Raw genomic sequence first — 18,974 nt, 5'->3', positions numbered from 1 at the left:
GCAGATAAGAACACTGACGCTTTCAATTCCTCTGAAGTGGATCTTTTTAACTCTTTCATCAATGACTTGGCCATCCTGGAACTGCCTTTGGTGGACCGCGACTATACTTGGAGCAACCACAGAGAGGTTCCCACCCTTGTTTGCCTCGACAGGTGTTTTGTGAATACTGAATGGGATGCTGCCTTTCCGAACAACACGCTTTCCTCCAGGACACGGTTTGCGTCCGACCATGTCCCGCTTCTGATGACCGCGGACACCAGGATCCCCAGAAGCTCCTGCTTCCGGTTCAAGAACACTTGGTTACGACATCTGAGCTTCACCTCGATGGTTAGCACTCTTCTCTCCCAACCCCCAAGTGATACTGACTCTCATACTTTCACCCAATGCCTGAAAAAGTGTCGTCGTGCATGTCGGCTGTGGTCACGCCATTTGGGGCCACTAGACCAACGGGAGAACGACACTAGAGTTCTTGTGCAGGCGCTCGATCTTTTGGAGGAGTTACGGCCTCTGAATCCCAATGAAGCAACCTTGTGCCGCCTCGCCACCCAAGCCATTCAGTCCATCAACAGTGAATGATTGGCCTTCTGGCGCCAGCGTTTACATGTTCGCATTGCGACTGAATGGGATGAGAACTCGCGTTTCTTTCACACTGCTGCATCAGGTCGCCGGCGTAAGAATCTGATCCACTGCCTAGAGCACGATGGACAAATGTTCCTGTCCCATGACGCCAAAAGCATAATCCTACACAACTTCTACCGTGAGTTGCTGGGCACTACACAGCCGGTGGAGTGGCGTTTCTGCCTTTCTGAACTTTATCCGACAATAGCCGTTGCCGGTATGGACCTGTCGCGCCCCTTCACTCCCGATGAGATTTCCAGTGCTCTTTTCTCCATGGATATGAACGCCAGTCCTGGACCTGATGGTTTCGGCCCCTCCTTCTACAAACATTTTTGGCCAGCGCTCCGGATTGATCTCATCCATCTGTTTGAGCAGTTCTACGATGGCTCCATTGACCTTGATGGTCTGAACAGGGCACACCTGGTGCTCCTGCCCAAGAAGGATGGAGCACGCACTGCTGATGCGTTCCGACCCATCTCACTGCAAAACTGCCCGATGAAACTCTTCACCAAAGTAATGGCGAACCGTCTTCGCTTTGCAATCCCTGTGATTGTCGATGCTGATCAGACTGGCTTCGTCCATGGCAGAAGCATTGCTGAGAATTTTGTGTATGCCGCGGACCTGCTGAGCTGCTGCCATAAACAGGGTGTTCCTACTGCTGTCCTCAAGCTCGATTTCAAGAAGGCTTTTGACTCGATTGAGTGGAGAAGCTTGGATGCTATCCTAATGGCCCGAGGTTTCAATGCTCGGTGGCGTGCCTGGATAACCAATGTGCTCACCTCTGGAAAAACGGCAGTTATGCTGAATGGCGTCCCTGGTCGCTGGATTACCTGCCGGAGAGGCCTCCGGCAAGGTGATCCTATCTCCCCTTACCTTTTCATCATTGTTGCTGATGTCCTGCAACGGTTGATCCGGCGAGCTTCACTGCGTGGCGACCTTTGCCATCCTGTTGCTCATACTCTCCCATGTCCGGTGCTCCAATACGCTGTTGACAACTTAATTGTCACAAAAGGGGACGTGGCTTCGATGCATACTCTCAAATCCATCCTAGCAGACTTCTCTGCTGCTACAGGCCTCACCATCAACTTTCACAAGTCAACCTTTGTCCCAATGCATGTTACGGCAGACGTTGCTGCGGCCATGGCTTCCACATTGGGGTGCACACCCTCTGCCTTCCTTCAAACCTATCTTGGTTTGCCACTCTCCCCACACAAGCTTAGAGTGGCCGATTACAAACCACTGATTGACAGCTTTGATCGCTACCTCAGTGGTTGGAAGGCCAAGCTTTTGAGCACAGTGAGGAATGTGGAGTACCTTCTCCTAGCTGTGATGAGTGAATTGTCAACCGTGTGGTGTGATCGTGTGTTTGGTTTTTGGTTGCAGGTACACGGGCGTCGAGTGTCGACGGAGAGCTGCCGTGGAGGTGCTGTGGCCGATGGACCGTGCGGTGGACGGCGGTGAAGGGCAGCCGGGACCGGAGCTCGGGCCGGGCGGCAGCTGTGGCGTCCACTCCTGGATCGAGGGCGCAAGCACCGGTGGATGGCGGGTTTCTTGGTTTGCGCCACAAAACCAAGTTGGCGGACAGCGGTTGAAGACGCCAAGTCGTGGAGGCACGGGCGTCGGTCTCGGGACTGGCGGAGGAACGGGCGTCGACGGCGTCTAGGGCCTCGCTGCGTGCGAGGAGGTGACAGGCGTCGGGCGGCGTCTAGGGCCGTCAAAAGGCCGAGGCGGGAACGGCGTCCAGGGCCACGGCGTGGAGGCGGGAATCTTCCCGCGCGTGGAGTTTTGGCGGTTTTCTCAAAACCGGCCACCTACCCGGGTTTCACGGACCCTCCAAAACTGCGGACTGGATCTTCATCCCCACGGCGTCATCGCGGAGAAGATTTCGATTCAAAGAAAGAACCTTGGCCGTCGGATAAGTCCTTGTATCTTTTTCCGGTTTTGCCCCTACGGGCTTTCTAGTGTCTAGTTAAGTCTAGGGGTAGTTTAGTCCTTTAGTTCTGGAGTTAGTGGGCATAAATACCTACTCACCCACTCTCTCTTCCTTGCTCCTTGCCTGGCGCCCAGACGTGGATCCGCCCCCTCTCCCAGGCGTCTCCTCCTCCTCCTCCCTGTTCCTTCCCTCTTCTCTAGGATTAGGATTTTAGGGCTATGGATTTTTGAGACTCTTGTATGAAATTAATCGGGAAAGGAGGCCCTCTCCTCCTTGTGCCCTCGGGGCTTTTGAATTCGTTTTAATTTCATACATCTTGTGCCTTGTTTGGTTGAAATTCGATTTTCCCGTGTTGATTCTTGTGCACGAGATGAGGGGTTGTTTCTTGATGATCACATGACTCTTTGAAGTGATTCTAATCCACCTAGCCTAGTGCTAAATCCTACGGAATCACGAGTCTTTTCAAATCGAAGCTTTTCACGTTCTAGGAAAACCCCATTCTTGCTCGGGAATTCCTCGATTCCTCCCAAACCATGGAGTGATTCGTCGATTCATTTGGTGAGTATGTTCACAAGATCTTTGTGATCGTGCCTGCAAAATTTGAGCCCCTTTGGACTTGTTTTGATCCTCCAATCGTCAAGTTTTCCAAAGGTCGTGGGCTGTGAAACACCAGTTCTGCTCGAGCTGGGTTTTTTTTTGTTATCGCCGGTTGAACCGACGCTTGAGATCAAGATCGTTGGATCAACCGGTGAGTAGAAGTTTTGGCTTTTAGGGTTTTTGGCCTTTCTGCTTGGTTGCACCGGTGCATTAGTTCCACATGCATTGGTTCAACCGGTGAAGCTTCACCAGCGATCCATGCGTGCTGTTTTGCTCGTTGCACCGGCGTATAGAAATTCATCAACGTCGGTTCAACCGGTGCTCAGTGCGATTCGTTTTGCAGTCTCTCTGGACAACTGCACCGACGTTGACTCTTGATTTTGTTGGATCATCCGGTGTAGTAACATCGGTTGAACCGACGCTGTTCAAACCTATACGTCGGATCAACCGGTGCTTGCTTGTCTCTTGCTGCCGGCTCTGTGACGTCGGTTAAACCGGTGAGAGTTTTCTTCCCACGTCAGTTTAACTGGTGCTCATATACCGTGCTCGCTCGCCGTTCTTGACTCGATCTCTTCGAAGCTTGTTCCTAGGGTTTGTGCTTTGTGTCTAGCTCAGCTATAGCTACACTTTGCACACTCTAGAAGAGAGGGCTTGTGGTGCGCGTTTGGGATTATAGGCCAAACTTTCCTTGAAGAAAATTTTAATTGGCTCACATTCACCCCCTTCTGGTCGCCTTTTCGGTCCCTCACACAGGCGGGAGACTCGTCCTTGTTAATGCTGTTCTTGGGGGGCTCACCATTTACTTCATGTCTTCCCATCTGCTGCCCAAAACCATGATAGACAAGTTGGATGCTCGTCGACGAGCTTTCCTCTGGACCGGTGATGATAAATGTAATGGCTCTCAGTGCCTTCTAAAATGGGAGAGCGTTTGCACCAGCAAAGAATGTGGGGCCATGGGTGTCAAGAATCTTGAGGATCAAAACCACTGCCTCCTCATGAAGTTTGTCCACAAAATCCACGAACCGTCCCCTCTCCCTTGGAAAAACTGGTTTCTTTCTCACACCACGACCATGGATGATTCCTTTCTACGCAGGCTTGTTCACGCTGAGCTGCAACGATACCGTTCCCTCACCACGGTGACGATCGGAGACGGGCAACTTACCTCCTTCTGGCATGACAAGTGGATCCTTGGCACCACACTCGCCCAAGCCTTTCCGGCTCTCTTCTCGCATTGCACCCGTCAATCGGACACGGTTAGTGCTGCCCTCGCTGGGGGGCTCACCCTCCACCTCCAGCCTCGTTTGACTAGAGCGGCTCGTGAGGAGCTCGACGTTCTTCAGAGCTGCATTCAGTTTGTGCCACTTGCTGATCGCCCAGATCACCGCTCCCTGGATTGCGTGGCTAACCCTCCTTTCACTACACAAGGTGTTTATCGTTCGCTGCATGGTAATGACGAAATGCATCCGGATGCTGCTAGGATCTGGGGCACGAAACTCCCTGGCAAAATAAAATTTTTCGGTTGGCTTCTCCTTCATGGGTGTCTCAACACCAGGGCAAACCTTCATCACAAAAACATCCGTCGACGTGATGAAGCAGATTGTGAGTTCTGCCAAGGAGTCCTTGAAATTGATGAACACATCTTCGTCCACTGCTGCAAAGCAGCTGCGGTGTGGAACCGTCTGGGGATCAGTCTGCCTCCGGGTGCTCACAGGACTCCTTGGCTGGTTGGCTGTCCGCTGTTGCTCCCTGATCAGACACGCACGGACGCCGCTCTCGTCCTTCTTTGGCAAATCTGGAAGGCTAGGAACGCAAAAATCTTCGAGCAACTGGACCTCCCTCCGTGCGAAACCATCCGCCGAGCTGTTCGAGATTTGGACGTTTGGTGCTTCAGATACAAACGGGCATCCCATCACATTCAAACTTGGCGCGACTACTTCTTATCTTGCTGTTAATTTCTTATTTCTCACTCACTCCCCCCTCTGTAATCCCCCCGGTATGCCGGGACGCATGATGTAAACTCCTTTCGATCAATGCAAAGTAGGTGGGGATTCCCCTCCCCCCTCCACCCCCCCCCCCCCCCCGATTTTGTTCAAAAAAAAGGATTCTGGTGACGGTAGTCAAGGAAACTAAGATCAGGAGCAGATTCCATTTAAATGTTCTTCACCATCTGTGTGCAACTCACAAATTTATGATTATCATTGAATCGTGGCCAGCGATTATGATAGTACTCCCTCCTTTTGAAACAAACAGAGCCCTCAAGGATCATGAGTCAGTAGTGATGATCCTGATTAACTGTAGTAGCAGTACTGTAGCACCCACTGTTTGGACAAGAGCACATTATTTGCAAAAATGATCTGTACCGTAACAAGCATACCTCTAGTAGCCGGTAGGTGGTAACCAATGGGATATATGAAACCCAAAAAATGTACATGTCTCTCAAAAACTATACTAACAGACAATGCAACAATTAAGCTCCTAATGCTCATTGTGACAAGCATTAACACATCTTTTTAAAGGTAAATTTTAGTGAACATGGAAACCTAAAAAGAATACCCCTAGTATGTTACAAAAAAGGAAGATAATATATGCCCATATCAGAAAGCCAGCTATTCAAATCAGCTACTTGGAGGTGAGAATAAAAGTAGGTATTTGAACGGCGGCCTAGCTACGCATGGCAAGTTAAAAGAAGCCACAAGCATGGCAAGTAATGATCTCACACTATTTTTTTTCCTGCTATATATATGTATCAACTACGGAGCAACCTCATCACCAGTCAGCTTAGTCGAATAGCACACACGTATAGCAGCTACCTCACCTGTGTTGGATGGCGACGTTGATGATGAAGATGAGCAGGCGCAGCAGCAGGCAAGGGCTACTCTTGCTCCTTTCCTTGCTCCTCTTGGCATCGTTCTCTGCCATTCCTGCACTCATCAGTGGTAACTTGTCAAATAAATCTCATTCTTTTGATTCGCAATGTCATTTCACTGCTTCTTGGTTTCATTCTTAGAGGGGAAAAAACAAGAAAAAGAAACAAATACCTTCTGGATCGTGTCATCTACAGTGTGTTTTTGTTTCGACACTGAGATGAGATAGATCGATCTGTTCGTGATGTTTCAGGCGAGAGCTTCGTAGCCGGCAGCGGTGGCGGCGGCAGGAAGAGCAAGATGGCGATCGGCGCCGGCAAGGTCGCAGTCATCCATGGCGATGGCGACGACCCATTCAACGGATGCACACCCCATGATGCCAGGGCTGTTAGATAATTACCCATGCTCTAGCTTGCTTCCTTTCTATGCTAGTAGGAGCTCTAGCTCCTCAGTCAAGCCTGCCAATTGAATTTTGGGCAGCAAAGACTATTGTGTATAGTAGCAGCTACAAGTTGCAACAAGGTAGCAGTAGCAAGTAATAGTAATGGTTGCACTAAACTGTTGAAGCCATACCTTGTAAAGATCTTACCTTGACTGAGTTTTGTATAAAGGAAAGGGCAGCTACAGCTCTGGAAGTTAAGCAGCAACACTTCCTCGTGTCTTCCTCTGCTTCTCTTCATCTCACTCTTCATCTTCCACCTCCAGTGTTTTGTGTGTGTGTGTGTGAGCTGAGGGACCTGCACAAGTGGTGCAACTGTGAGGAAGTGCCATGGCTTCCCTGGACCGCGGGCGTGGGCATTCCCCGGAGCGACATGGTCATGGTGAGACGACGTACGTCATGAAGAAAACGGTGCAGGACGCTGGCGGCGCGTAGTACCCCATGCCCACCCGCACGAACTACGCAGAGTGGGTGGTACTGATTAAGGTGATGCTCAAGGCGAGGCGCCTGTGGGCGGCGGTGACCATGGGCACCGCTGATGAAGAAGATGACCAGTCGGCCATGGAGGCCATCCTCAAGTCGGTGCCGACCGAGTACGTTGTCCCGCTCGGCGCCAAGGACTCCGCCAAGGAGGCCTGGGAGAGCTTGGAGACGATGCGGCTCGGCGGCGACCGCGTACGCAAGGTGAAGGCGCAACAGCTCCGGTGGGAGTACGAGGCTATCGCGTTCCACGATGGCGAGGCCATCGAGGACTTCGCGCTGCGGCTCACCTCTCTGGTAAGCCAACTCGCGCAGGTCGGCGTCGCCATCGATGAGGAGGAGGCGGTGGCGAAGTACTTGTGCATTGTGCCGCCCCAGTTCGCACAGATCGCGCTCACGATTGAGACGCTGCTCGACATGAGCACGCTCTCGATCGAGGACGTCACCGGGCGGCTCAAGGTGGTCGAGGACCACGCGGAGGCACCTGCCCGCGCGGCTGCCAGTGTCCAGCTGCTACTCACGGAGGAGCAGTGGGCGGCGCGCATGTGCGAGAGGAAGTAGGGGGAGGGCTCCTCTGCTCCGCGCGATGGCGGCGGAGGCGGCGCGGCAAGCTGCGGTGGAAGGCGGAGACCGCCGGCAAGGACGGCGGCGACCGCGTCGCTGACAAAGACCGGTGCCGCAATAGCGGCAAGGTCGGTTACTGGGCCCGCGACTGCAAGGAGCCACGGCGCCAGGAGTGTGCGCATCTGGCGCATGACGACGACGAGGAGGAGCCGGCGCTGCTGATGGCCCAGGTGTGCGCCATCAACACCGGAGCAGTGGAGGACCAGAGCGCACACGTGGTGCTCGACGAAATGCGTGCGCAGGTCGACCTCGGCCGAGAGGGAGATGGAGCGGAGGAGATGTGGTACCTCGACACCGGCGTGAGCAACCACATGAGCGGCAACCGCGAGGCCTTCTCTGAGCTCGACACCGGCGTCGTCGGCACGGTGAAGTTTGGCGACTACTCCGGCGTCGACATCTGGGTGCGAGGCATGGTCGTGTTCCAGTGCAAGGCGCGGCACGGATGTGTACTACATCCCCAAGCTCCGGAGCAACATCGTCAGCATTGGCCAGCTGGACGAGCGTGGCTGCCAAGTGCTGATCAACGGTGGCGTGCTTCAGATCAGGGACTGCGAGCGCAAGCTGCTCGCCAAGGTGGAGTGCAGTAGGAACCACCTCTACACTTTGGTGCTGCGCATTGCGCGCCCGGTGTGCCTGGCGGCAAGATGCGATGACGCAGCATGGTGCTGGCATGCGCGCTTCGGCCATTTGAGCTTCGATGCTCTGGTGAGGATGGCGCGGCAAGGGTTGGTGCGTGGGCTGCCTCTGAATGAGCACGCCGGTGAGCTCTGCGACAGCTGCCTTGCCGGCAAGCAGTGGTGGTTGCCGTTCCCCAAGAAGGCGAGCTTCCGCACCGAGGACGTCCTCGAGCTCGTCCATGGCGACCTCTGCGGGGCAATCACGCAGGCAACGCATGGCGGGCGGTGCTGCTTCCTGCTCCTGGTGGACGACTATAGCCGGTACATGTGGCTGAACCTGTTGTTGAGCAAGGACAAGGCGCAGACGGCGATCAAGGAGTTCCAGGCACAGGTGGAGACGGAGACGGGGAAGAAGCTGCGCGTGATGTGGACGGATCGGGTGGCGAATTCACCTCGGTCGAGTTCGGCCTCTACTGCGCAGGACAAGGCATGGAATGCCACCTCATGGCACCGTACTCGCCGCAGCAGAATGGCGTCGTCGAGAGGAGGAATCAGACGGTGGTCGGCATGGCTAGGAGCATGCTGAAGGCCAAGAAGATGTCGATAGCATTCTAGGGTGAGGAGGTGAGCACGGCGGTGTTCATCCTGAACCGCGCGCCCACCAAAAGCCTGAAGGGCACGATGCCATTCGAGGCGTGGCATGGGAGGAAGCCGGACGTGTCATTTCTGAGGACGTTCGGCTGCGTCGGGCATGTGAAGAGGATGAAGCCCAACCTCTCCAAGCTGGAGGATAGGAGCACCCCCATGGTGTTCCTTGGATACAAGCACGGTAGCAAGGCTTACTGGCTCTATGATCCGCAAGGACGACGCGTGGTGGTGCCCTGCGATGTCATCTTCGACGAGGCGGCAAGCTGGAATTGGGAGGAGGAGTCTGGTGATGGGGAAGCAGTGCGTGGAGCCTGGAGCGACTTTGTCATCGAGCACATGGAATTGCAGGATGTGGTGGATGATGACGGGGAAGCTACGGCGAGCCCAGGTGGCGGTTCCCCTACTCCGACATCCCCTATTTCGGAAACAGGGGAAGTAGTGCCGGCTCCGCATTCGCCTGCGGGGCAGGCATCACCGGCCACACCTCCGGCACCGACACCAGGCTCAGCCGTGCCGGTCCACTTCGTCACGCCTCCATCGAGCACCTCCGTGAATGTCGACGTCGAGTACTCCGGCGAGCCACTCTGATTCCGACTAGTGGTTGACATCATTGGCATGGGGAGTCCGCCCGGGCAGGCGGCCCATGTGCTGGACGACCTCGAGCTGCACCTAGGCAGCACAGAGTAGCCGCCGAGCTTCACTGCGGCTGAGCAGGAGGCATGCTGGCGAGCGGCGATGCTGGAGGAGATGGCGGTGGTAGAGGAAAACCGCACCTAGGAGCTGGTGGATCCGCCGATCGGTTGCCAACCGATTGGGGTGAAATGGGTGTACAAGGTGAAGCGGAACGAGCGCGGCGAGGTGGTGCGGCACAAGGCCCGGCTCGTCGCCAAGGGATTCGTGCAGTGCGAGGGCATCGACTTCGGGGAAGTCTTTGCGCCGGTGGCGCGCATGGAGTCCGTGCGCCTGCTGTTGGCACTGGTGGCGGCAAGGGGCTGGAAGGTCCATCATTTGGACGTGAAGTCGGCATTCCTCAATGGAGAGCTCGCCGAGGAGGTGTACGTGCAGCAGCCGCCGAGATTCGTCACCGCCGGCGAGGAGCACAAGGTGCTCCTCCTGCGCAAGGCACTGTATGGGCTACGCCAGGCGCCGCGCGCATGGAACATCAAGCTGGATGCCAGCCTCGCATTGCTCGGCTTCACCAAGTGCACCATCGAGCACACCCTCTACACGTGCCGATCGCCGGGAGGATTGGCAATCGTCGGTGTGTACGTCGACGACCACATCGTCACCGGAGCTGAGCAGCGAGACATCGACGCGTTCAAAGAGAAGATGAAGGCGATGTTCCGCATGTCAGACCTCAGTCTGCTCACTTACTACCTCGGCATTGAGGTGGAGCAGACCGGGAAAGCCATCACGCTCCGCTAGGGCGCCTACGCGAGGAAGCTGTTGGAACGGAGTGGGCTGGGCGAGTGCAGGGAGTGCCAGACACCCATGGAGGAGAAGCTGAAGCTGTCAAAGGACAGCACTGCCCCCTTGGTAGACGCCACGAGCTACCGGAGCATCGTTGGCGGGCTGCGCTACCTCACGCACACTCGGTCGGACATTGGGTTCGCCATGGGGTACGTGAGCCGCTTCATGGCAGAGCCGCGGGAGGATCACCTCGGCGCTGTCAAGCATCTACTCGGCTATGTAGCAGGGACGCGCAGCTACGGGCTCATCTTCCCAAGGAGGAGCGGAGGAGCGCTGGAGCTGGTCGGCTTCAGTGACAGCGACATGGCAGGCGACGTTGATGGGCGGCGGAGCACGACGGGCATACTCTTCTTCCTTGGAGCGTGCCCCATCTCCTGGCAGTCACAGAAGCAAAGGGTGGTCGCGCTGAGCACATGTGAAGCTGAGTACATTGCAGCGGCGACAGCGTGCTGCCAGGGAGTTTGGCTGAGCAGGCTGCTGCAGGAGGTGATGGAGGAGAAGCCCTGCACGCCTGTGCTGATGGTGCACAACAATTCTGCCATTGCTTTGGCAAAGAACCCTATCCTCCATGACAGAAGCAAGCACATCGACACCAAATTTAACTACATTCATGACTGCATCGATGGAGGACAGATCAAACTCGAGTATGTCGAGACAGCTCGACAGCTCGGGGACATCCTCACCAAGCCACTTGGGCACATTCGACTCACAGAGTTGAGGACCAAGATTGGAGTTGAGGAGATCAAGCAAGAGCAGTACAATTAGGGGAAGAATTGTTAGATAATTACCCATGCTCTAGCTTGCTTCCTTTCTATGCTAGTAGGAGCTCTAGCTCCTCAGTCAAGCCTGCCAATTGAATTCTGGGCGGCAAAGACTATTGTGTATAGTAGCAGCTATAAGTTGCAACAAGGTAGCAGTAGCAAGTAATAGTAGTGGCTGCACTTAACTGTTGAAGCCATACCTTGTAAAGATCTTACCTTGGCTGAGTTTTGTATAAAGGAAAGGGCAGCTGCAGCTCTGGAAGTTAAGCAGCAACACTTCCTCGTGTCTTCCTCTGCTTCTCTTCATCTCACTCTTCATCTTCCACCTCCAGTGTTTTGTGTGTGTGTGAGCTGAGGTACCTGCACAAGTGGTGCAGCTGTGAGGAGTGCCAACAAGGGCGTCGAAATTCTCCTGCGGCAAGGACAACCTGTGGTGGCCGTCTCTGTATGAGTGTGCCATCAACTGCCCCTGCATGGTGAACTGCAACTAGCAGGCGTCGAGCTCTCCGATCCGTCAGCGTCGTTCATGGTTGATCCGCGGGTAGCTGTGTCCTTGTTCAAGAAACTCTAGAGATGCATGCGTGCGGATCATCTTCGAAGGCGGTGTAACCCTGTACCAGATTGAAAAACTAAGAATGAATAAATGATCGATGATCCATGGCTGATATTATCATACTATCTATGCACTACTCCAGTTCTCCCTCCGTCAGTGCTGGCTGCCATTGCTTCGATTCCGGTCTCTCTCGTCTCCTACCTTCTTGTCCATTGGGTGCCTGACTTCACTGTGGTCGTTACGTTTTTTTTCTTTTGGGCGAAATGGTCACTACGGTTTAGCTGAAGATCCGGCCCCTGAAACTGATGATACTTTTTTGCGAACAAGACCCCATCCTCTCCCCATATGTTAGATCCATCATACACAATTCTGAACATGAATGAGCAGTGGTTCTTCATAGAAGCGATTATGATAGTAGTATAGTACTCCTCCTTTTGAAACCAGAGTCCTGAAGGATCATGAGTCAGTAGTGATTGATTGTAGTAGCAGTATTGTAGCACCCACTGGTTTGACAAGAACACGTTATTTGCAAAAACGATCTGTATACCAAGCATATACCTCTAGTACGTGTCTCTAAAATTCTACTAATAGACAATACAACAATTAAGCCAGCAATGCAAGGCAGCAACCCATCATTATGAGGAGCTTTAACGCATCTTTAAAAGTAAATTTTAGTGAACTTGAACCCATAAAAAGAATACCCCTATGTTACAAAAAAGAAAGATAATGATGTGTCCATATTAGAAAGCCAGCTACATATTTAAATCAGCCGTACCATACTCAAAAGTGAGAAAAAGAAAGAAGGTATTTGAATGAACTGTCTGCCATGTTTAGCAGTGGAATCAAAGCTGAACGTACGTTATTAGAAGGAAATTAGCATGACATCAATACTTGCCATCCTTGTGGCTTGTTTTCTTTTGAAAGAAGCCACGCATGGCGGTTTGAAAGAAGCCACAAGCTTGGAAAGTATTGATTTCATTCTATTTTTTCTGCTATATATACACGGAGCAACCAGTACTACTCACACTCTCACCTCACCAAGTCACCAGTGTAGCTTGGTCGAATAGAGCACGCGTATAGCTAAGTAACCAGTATCAGTGTCAGTGTGAATGGCGACATTGATGATGAAGAGCAGTCGCAGCAGCCAAGGGCTCTTGCTCCTTTCCTTGCTTCTCTTGGCATTCTCTGCCATTCCTGCACTCATCAGCGGTGATTTCACGAATCAATCCTCATCTTTATTTTATTCGTACTGTCGTTTCACTGCTTGCTTTTTGGTTTCATTCTTAAAGGAAGAAAAGAAAAAACTTAATACTGCATAACTGCAGATGCCTTCGGCATATACCCCATGCGCATCAAAATAAGGGTTCGTTGAGCTTTCAAATTTTATCTCATAAAATGTGTTCTTTTAGCTTGTAGTGCAATGCATCTAATTAAAGTGATGTCAAATACCAAAAAAATTTATATAAAGAAGTGCAGGACGCCAATCAAATGCCCAGTAGATGGTACTTTTCTAGTTCCCATGTACCTGCATTTATTGAGGATATAGAGAATTAAATAAATATTATGGTTTTCAATCACAACTTCTACAAGAACATTTTTATGAGACAGAGAATGATATAATTTGTTTTTGTTTCGATACTAAGACCGATCGAGATGTTTCAGATGAGAGCTTCGTAGACGGCGGCGGCAGGAAGAGCAAAATGGCGATCGGCGCCGGCAAGGGCCAAGACATCCATGAGGATGACGACGACCCATTCAACGGATGCACACCCCATGATGCCAGGGCCAAGAAATTCTGCTGCAGCAAGGACAACCTATGCTGGACGACGCTGTATGACTGCGCCATCAACTGCCCCTGCAAGGTGAACTGCGACCTTCTGGCGGCGCCGTCGAGCTCTCTGATTCGCGGCTAGCTGTGTCGTTGTTCAAGAAACTCTAGAGATGCATGTGTATGTATCAGGTTTGAAGATGCAACCCTGTACCAGATCGAAAAACTGATAATGAATAAATGATGATCCATGGCTGATAATATACACTCCAGTTCTCCCTGCCTCAATGCTAGCTGAGCTGATCCATGGCGGCCATAGGCCATAGCTGCCACCGCCATTTCCTCCGATTCCGGTCTCTCACTCTCCTTTCTTTATTGGGTGACTGAATTTCAGGGCCGTACCAGCAAAAATCGGGTCCTGTGCGAAACTCTAAAGTGAGTTAAATCATCTAGTCTTTGTTTCTTTTTACAATTTTGGCTAACGGAACCATGATTTCTAGATCGGTTTGCAGAAGATATGACTTCAATCGATATCGATCGTTCTAATATAAAAGATGAAAAACAAAATTATAATAAATCCTAGAAAGGATTTAAAGTATACGAGTACATGTAGTCAGTTAGGGAATTAAAAAACATCTATTCTATTTACCTTCTACTTGAGCTGATCGCCTGATCGATCAGCCTATTCCTCTCCGGCTCTGCCTGGTACCTGCCCCGGGGCTGTCGCCACTCGCCCGACGGCGGTGACACCTGGCTGGCGCCTGGCGTCTATGGCCTGCCTTGGCCTTGCCGTGCGCCGCTTGGGACCCTTGGCCTCGCCGCCTCGGTGTTGTCGCGTACTCACGTTGAGCAGGAGGGACGGTGTCACAGTGATTCGTGATTGATTCGATCGGTAAGGTGAAGAGTCAGGGCGACAACAAAGGCAAGAACAACAGCAGACAACTCAGGAGTTGTGGGCTTTATTTTGGGCATTTGCACATTTGGGCCGGTAGAAAGGAGGCAAGAAGAGCTAAACTGCTTAATAGGCCACTTGAAATCTGGGCCCCAAAATTTTGGGGGCCCTGTGCGGCCACACGGGCCGCAGCCCCTTAGGTGCGGGCCTGAATCCCGCAGCTGAACGTCATAGTTGCTTTTTTGACGTGTAATGTGATCTTAGGGATGATGGATCCACACTGCAAGCAGAGGAGGGAGGAGGCGCCCCAGCTCCACTGAGAGCGGCCGCGAGCGAATCTGAAAGCGCATCCAGACGACGTGGCGTGCCGTGAATGAGCATCGGTACGATGAAATTAATCCTCTCAAGTCATGGGAAGGAAACCTCCGTGCACCTCCCAGAACTTCTCTGATGAGAGCAAGGTTAATGATTTAGTCTGTTGTTGACTAAATAGAAGTCCCATATCATATATAGCCGTCAATATAGCCAGCTCATATAATGGCTTGGCTATTAGGCTGGCTAAGAGAAGAGTTGTAATAAAGATGCAATTACTCAATGCTTGCATGTGCACATGATCAATCGTGATCAACATCTCTGTGGCCATTTAGCAAAGACAACAGTATGATAACCATATGACATCATGAATAAGAATCATGGTTCATTTTAACATCCAGATAACAATAACGTTCAGATAACATCACACCGATAACTAGCACCATGACACACATTATAGGAGTCTTACGAAAAAAACCTTAACCAAAAGTACTTCCGGCATATGCAAGCTGCTACTTATTGACCTAGACAACGATAAAAACAGACAGTTGCATCTTCACTTCAAAGGAGCAGCCATCCCACTCGCACCAACCACCTTCAATCACTACATAGAAAAGAAAAAGAAGGCAGGGGTAAATATTGAGCCAATGCAAGACTTTCAAATTTATTGTTTCACAAGTATGATCTGAGTACAGGTTCACTTAAGTGAAAAGTTACAGAAACAGAATGCACACCTGTAGTAGCACCCACGGCAATGACCAGATCACAAGGACCTGAAACGGAATACATATAACATAAAGTTACAGAAACAGAATGCACACCTGTAGTAGCACCGACGGCAATGACCAGATCACAAGGACCTGAAACGGAATATATATAACATTATCATGTTGATGTTAAATGCTAATGGGAAAAGGAACAGAAACATATGCATATATATAAGTACTACCATGATTAGTTGTGACTTCTATTTCCAAACCTGTGCAAAATGTACTCAACCAAATCATTTTTAAGTTGGGTATGCTGTGGTCGAGCATGGATAGCAGCTTTCCTATGTAGCACATCAGCAAAACATAGGTTACCACCAACATTCACTTCCAGGGGCAGAGCAAAAAGAGGCTCCCGGATTCTCATTCTAGTCAATGTGAATGGTTTATTATGTCTTTAAATGATTTATTATGCAATTAAAATGATTTATTATGTCTTAAAATGATTTATTAGGCAATTAGTAGACAAATATATCATTTATGTGGCAATTAAGAGAAAACTCCTTTGGTACCGGTTGGTAGTTTCAACCGGTACCAAAGGCTTTTTTGTCAAAAAAAAAAGGTGCTCTGGGCGGGAGTCGAACCCAGGCTCCCTCGCTCAAAACAAGTTGAGTTACCATTACGCTATTTAGAGATTTCAAACATTACAGGGCCACCAGTCTAGATAAAGCAAAAGAGGCCTTAGGCACTGGTTTGTTTTCCTCACCCGGTGCCAAACTGTATTTCATTTCCCGCCCGTTGGGGTCCTAAGGCACCGGGTGAAACAGAAACTGGTGCCTAAGGCTTCATAAAGGCATCGGGTGATACAGAAACCGGTGCCTAAGGCAACCATTGGCACCAGGTGATGTTTTCACCCGGTACCAAAGGCCCTGCCTATATAATCCATCCCCTTCTTCTTCCTCGGCTAAGTTCTCCCCGATCTTGTTCGTTGCCACCACCGCCACTGCGTCGACCCCAATCCTCATGCTGTCGTCGCCGTCCTTCGCCGCGCACCGCCGCATCGTCGTGCCGCCATCTCCGGTGGTCCTCCTCCGCGCTCGCTCCTCCTCCGCCCTCGCCCACGCCGGTGGTCCGCCCATCCTCCGCCCTCGCCCGCGCCGACGTTTTCGTCGACGTCGACTCCGGGTGACTCCGCGCGCCCGGCCCGGCTGGGAAACACCCTCGTGCCGCCGTCCTCAACCTCTCCGGTGCTCGCGCCATCCTCGATCGCCCTCCCGGACCGCCTCGACGCCGCGCGTGGCCCTCTCCCCTGAGGCAGCGAGCACCTCGACGCCGCCCCCCTCCAACACGCCGGCGACTCGCCCCCCACCACCGCGCCGGCGACTCGCCCCCCTCGACCGTGCCTTGCAGTGCCCCCGCGCGCGCCGACGACGTAAGGAATGGCGGCGCCGCCGCTCGCCGCCCCTTTTTTCTTTATTGTTTTATTTATTTATATATTCTGTATAATTAGTTTGTTATATATGTATACATGTATGTAGTATACAATTTAGGTATATAGTATATAATTTATTATATTAGTTTGCATAATTAGATAGAATTTAGTTTTAAATTAGTTTGTATATTTATATAATTAGATAGAATTTAGTTTGTATTATATATGTATATAGTATATAATTTAGGTATATAGTATATAATTTATGTATATTAGTATTTAGATAGAATAATGCTTTTAACTATTACTATTAGTATTAGATACAATAATGATTTTTAGAATTTATTACTTTTGTGTATAATTTTATTACACTGTATAATGTAATGACGACGACGAGTAATGACGACGACAACGAGTAATGACGACGACGAGTAATGACGACATGTGTGTAGTTGTATTCAAAGAATTCAATTTACCAAGTATTGATTATTTTATTTTGTAATTCTTGATTTCATGTATTGCTTTTGTAATTTAGATTGATTTAAATTAATTCTCGAGCTCGAACACGTTCGTATTCGCTCTCTAACTCACACACGCATTCGCCGTCCCTCGACCCTCGACCCCGACCCTCAACCCCGTCCCTCGACCTCGACCCTCAACCCTAGACCTCGACCCTCAACCCTCGACCCCGTTACTCGACCCGGTTCCTCGACCCGGTTCCACGACACACACACTCACATCACACACACACACTCACACTAACTCTCTCTCTCTCTCTCTCTCACACACACACACACTCACACTAACTCTCTCTCTCACACACACACACTATCTCTCTCTCTCACACACACACACACTAACTCTCTCTCTCACACACACTCTCTCTCACACACACATACACTCTCTCACACACACACACACTCACACACTCTCTCTCTCACACACACACACCCTCTTGCTCTCTCAAAGACACACACACTCACACTAACACACACACAGACACACACACACACACTCTAACACACCCACCCACACACACACTGACTCACACACACACACTCACTAACTCTCTCTCTCTCTTTCTCTGTCCCTCTAACATACACACACACACTCTCTCTCTCTCAAACACGCATATTCGTTCAAAGAATTGAATTCTCCTACTTCATTTAAGGATGGACACATACTCTAACACATTTTTACGATTTCAGTTAAGGATGGACCCCTTCGGTGAAGACGAGATTGCCAAGCAATACATGTTGGACGCAATAAACGAAGATACGAGGGCCAACACCACCCAGCCAATCGCTGAAGAAGATGCTCGGACAGCTGATTCGTTCCTGAATATGTCTGGAGATGCCGATGAAGAAGATGATGACTTTGCGCCGCCGCCCAATCAACAGCAGCATGTTCCAGTACGAATCTTAAAACTATATGCATGGTGACTTCGGTAGATTAGTTTTGCGATTAACATATCTTTTCTGTAATTTAGTCGACCTCCGCATCGACTTTGTTAAGCCAGTCAAAAGGGAGACGCCAGCCAACCAAGAAAATGGAGGGAAGACAGGTCGTCACAGAAGTGGACGCAGAGGGCTGTCCAAGTGCTCCAGAGGCTGCTAGCACAAAATTTGTCAACCAATGTGGGGTTATTGTTCGGGCAAGAATTCCGATCACCATAAGACTATGGAAAACGAGCAAACCCGAAGAACAGCAACACGCCGTGCCTGCACATCAGAAGGAAATGCTATGGGCAAAACTCAAGGATATGTTCACTCTTCCAGAAGGAGTTGACCAAGAACTTGTGAAGAAATGTGCCTTGAAAAAGGTGGCCCTTGCCTTTGCAACTTTCAAGAAGAAGTTGTACATCAATTACATCAAGAAGGATAAGGAGCCGAACTGGGACGATCTTCCTCAGGTTAAACCATACTGGGAGGAGTTCAAACAATACAAACTATCAGAGGAAGCCCAAGAAAAATCCGAACAGGCCAAGGTGAATGCAGCAAATAAGAAGTACAGCCACCACCTTGGGGCTGCCAGGTACAAGAAGTCAGTTAAAAAATGGCAGAAGATGGAGCAGGACCTTATGGAAAGAGGCATCAGGACGACGACTTGGGATTGGCCGGATAGATCCAAGTGGTGGTTATTTGCTAATGGCATGACACAAAACCAGTTGGATGGAAGTTTGGTCGTGCCCGAGCACATGCAAGAAGTGTCCCGCGATCTAGTCGCTGCAATAGATGAGACCCAACAAGGAACATTCCA

At 50.9% G+C, this 18,974-nt stretch overlaps 1 protein-coding gene across 1 annotated transcript; it reads left to right on the top strand.

Annotated features, from left to right (window-relative positions):
- Positions 1-10,311: 10,311 nt before the first annotated feature.
- LOC120713160 (secreted RxLR effector protein 161-like) lies at positions 10,312-11,055 on the top strand. The gene has a single exon (XM_039999167.1). The coding sequence runs from the start codon at positions 10,312-10,314 to the stop codon at positions 11,053-11,055; it is 744 nt and encodes a 247-aa protein (XP_039855101.1).
- The last annotated feature ends 7,919 nt before the right edge of the window (positions 11,056-18,974 follow it).

The sequence above is a fragment of the Panicum virgatum genome, chromosome 6K (assembly GCF_016808335.1).
Source record: "Panicum virgatum strain AP13 chromosome 6K, P.virgatum_v5, whole genome shotgun sequence".
Lineage (NCBI taxonomy): Eukaryota > Viridiplantae > Streptophyta > Magnoliopsida > Poales > Poaceae > Panicum > Panicum virgatum.
Note: the sequence above shows the minus strand (reverse complement) of the source record. Positions and strands in the feature narration are given on the sequence as shown.

Bases quoted from the DNA above. Each gene is read 5' to 3' on its own strand.
- LOC120713160 (XM_039999167.1), top strand. From the start codon at position 10,312: ATGGAGGAGAAGCTGAAGCTGTCAAAGGACAGCACTGCCCCCTTGGTA.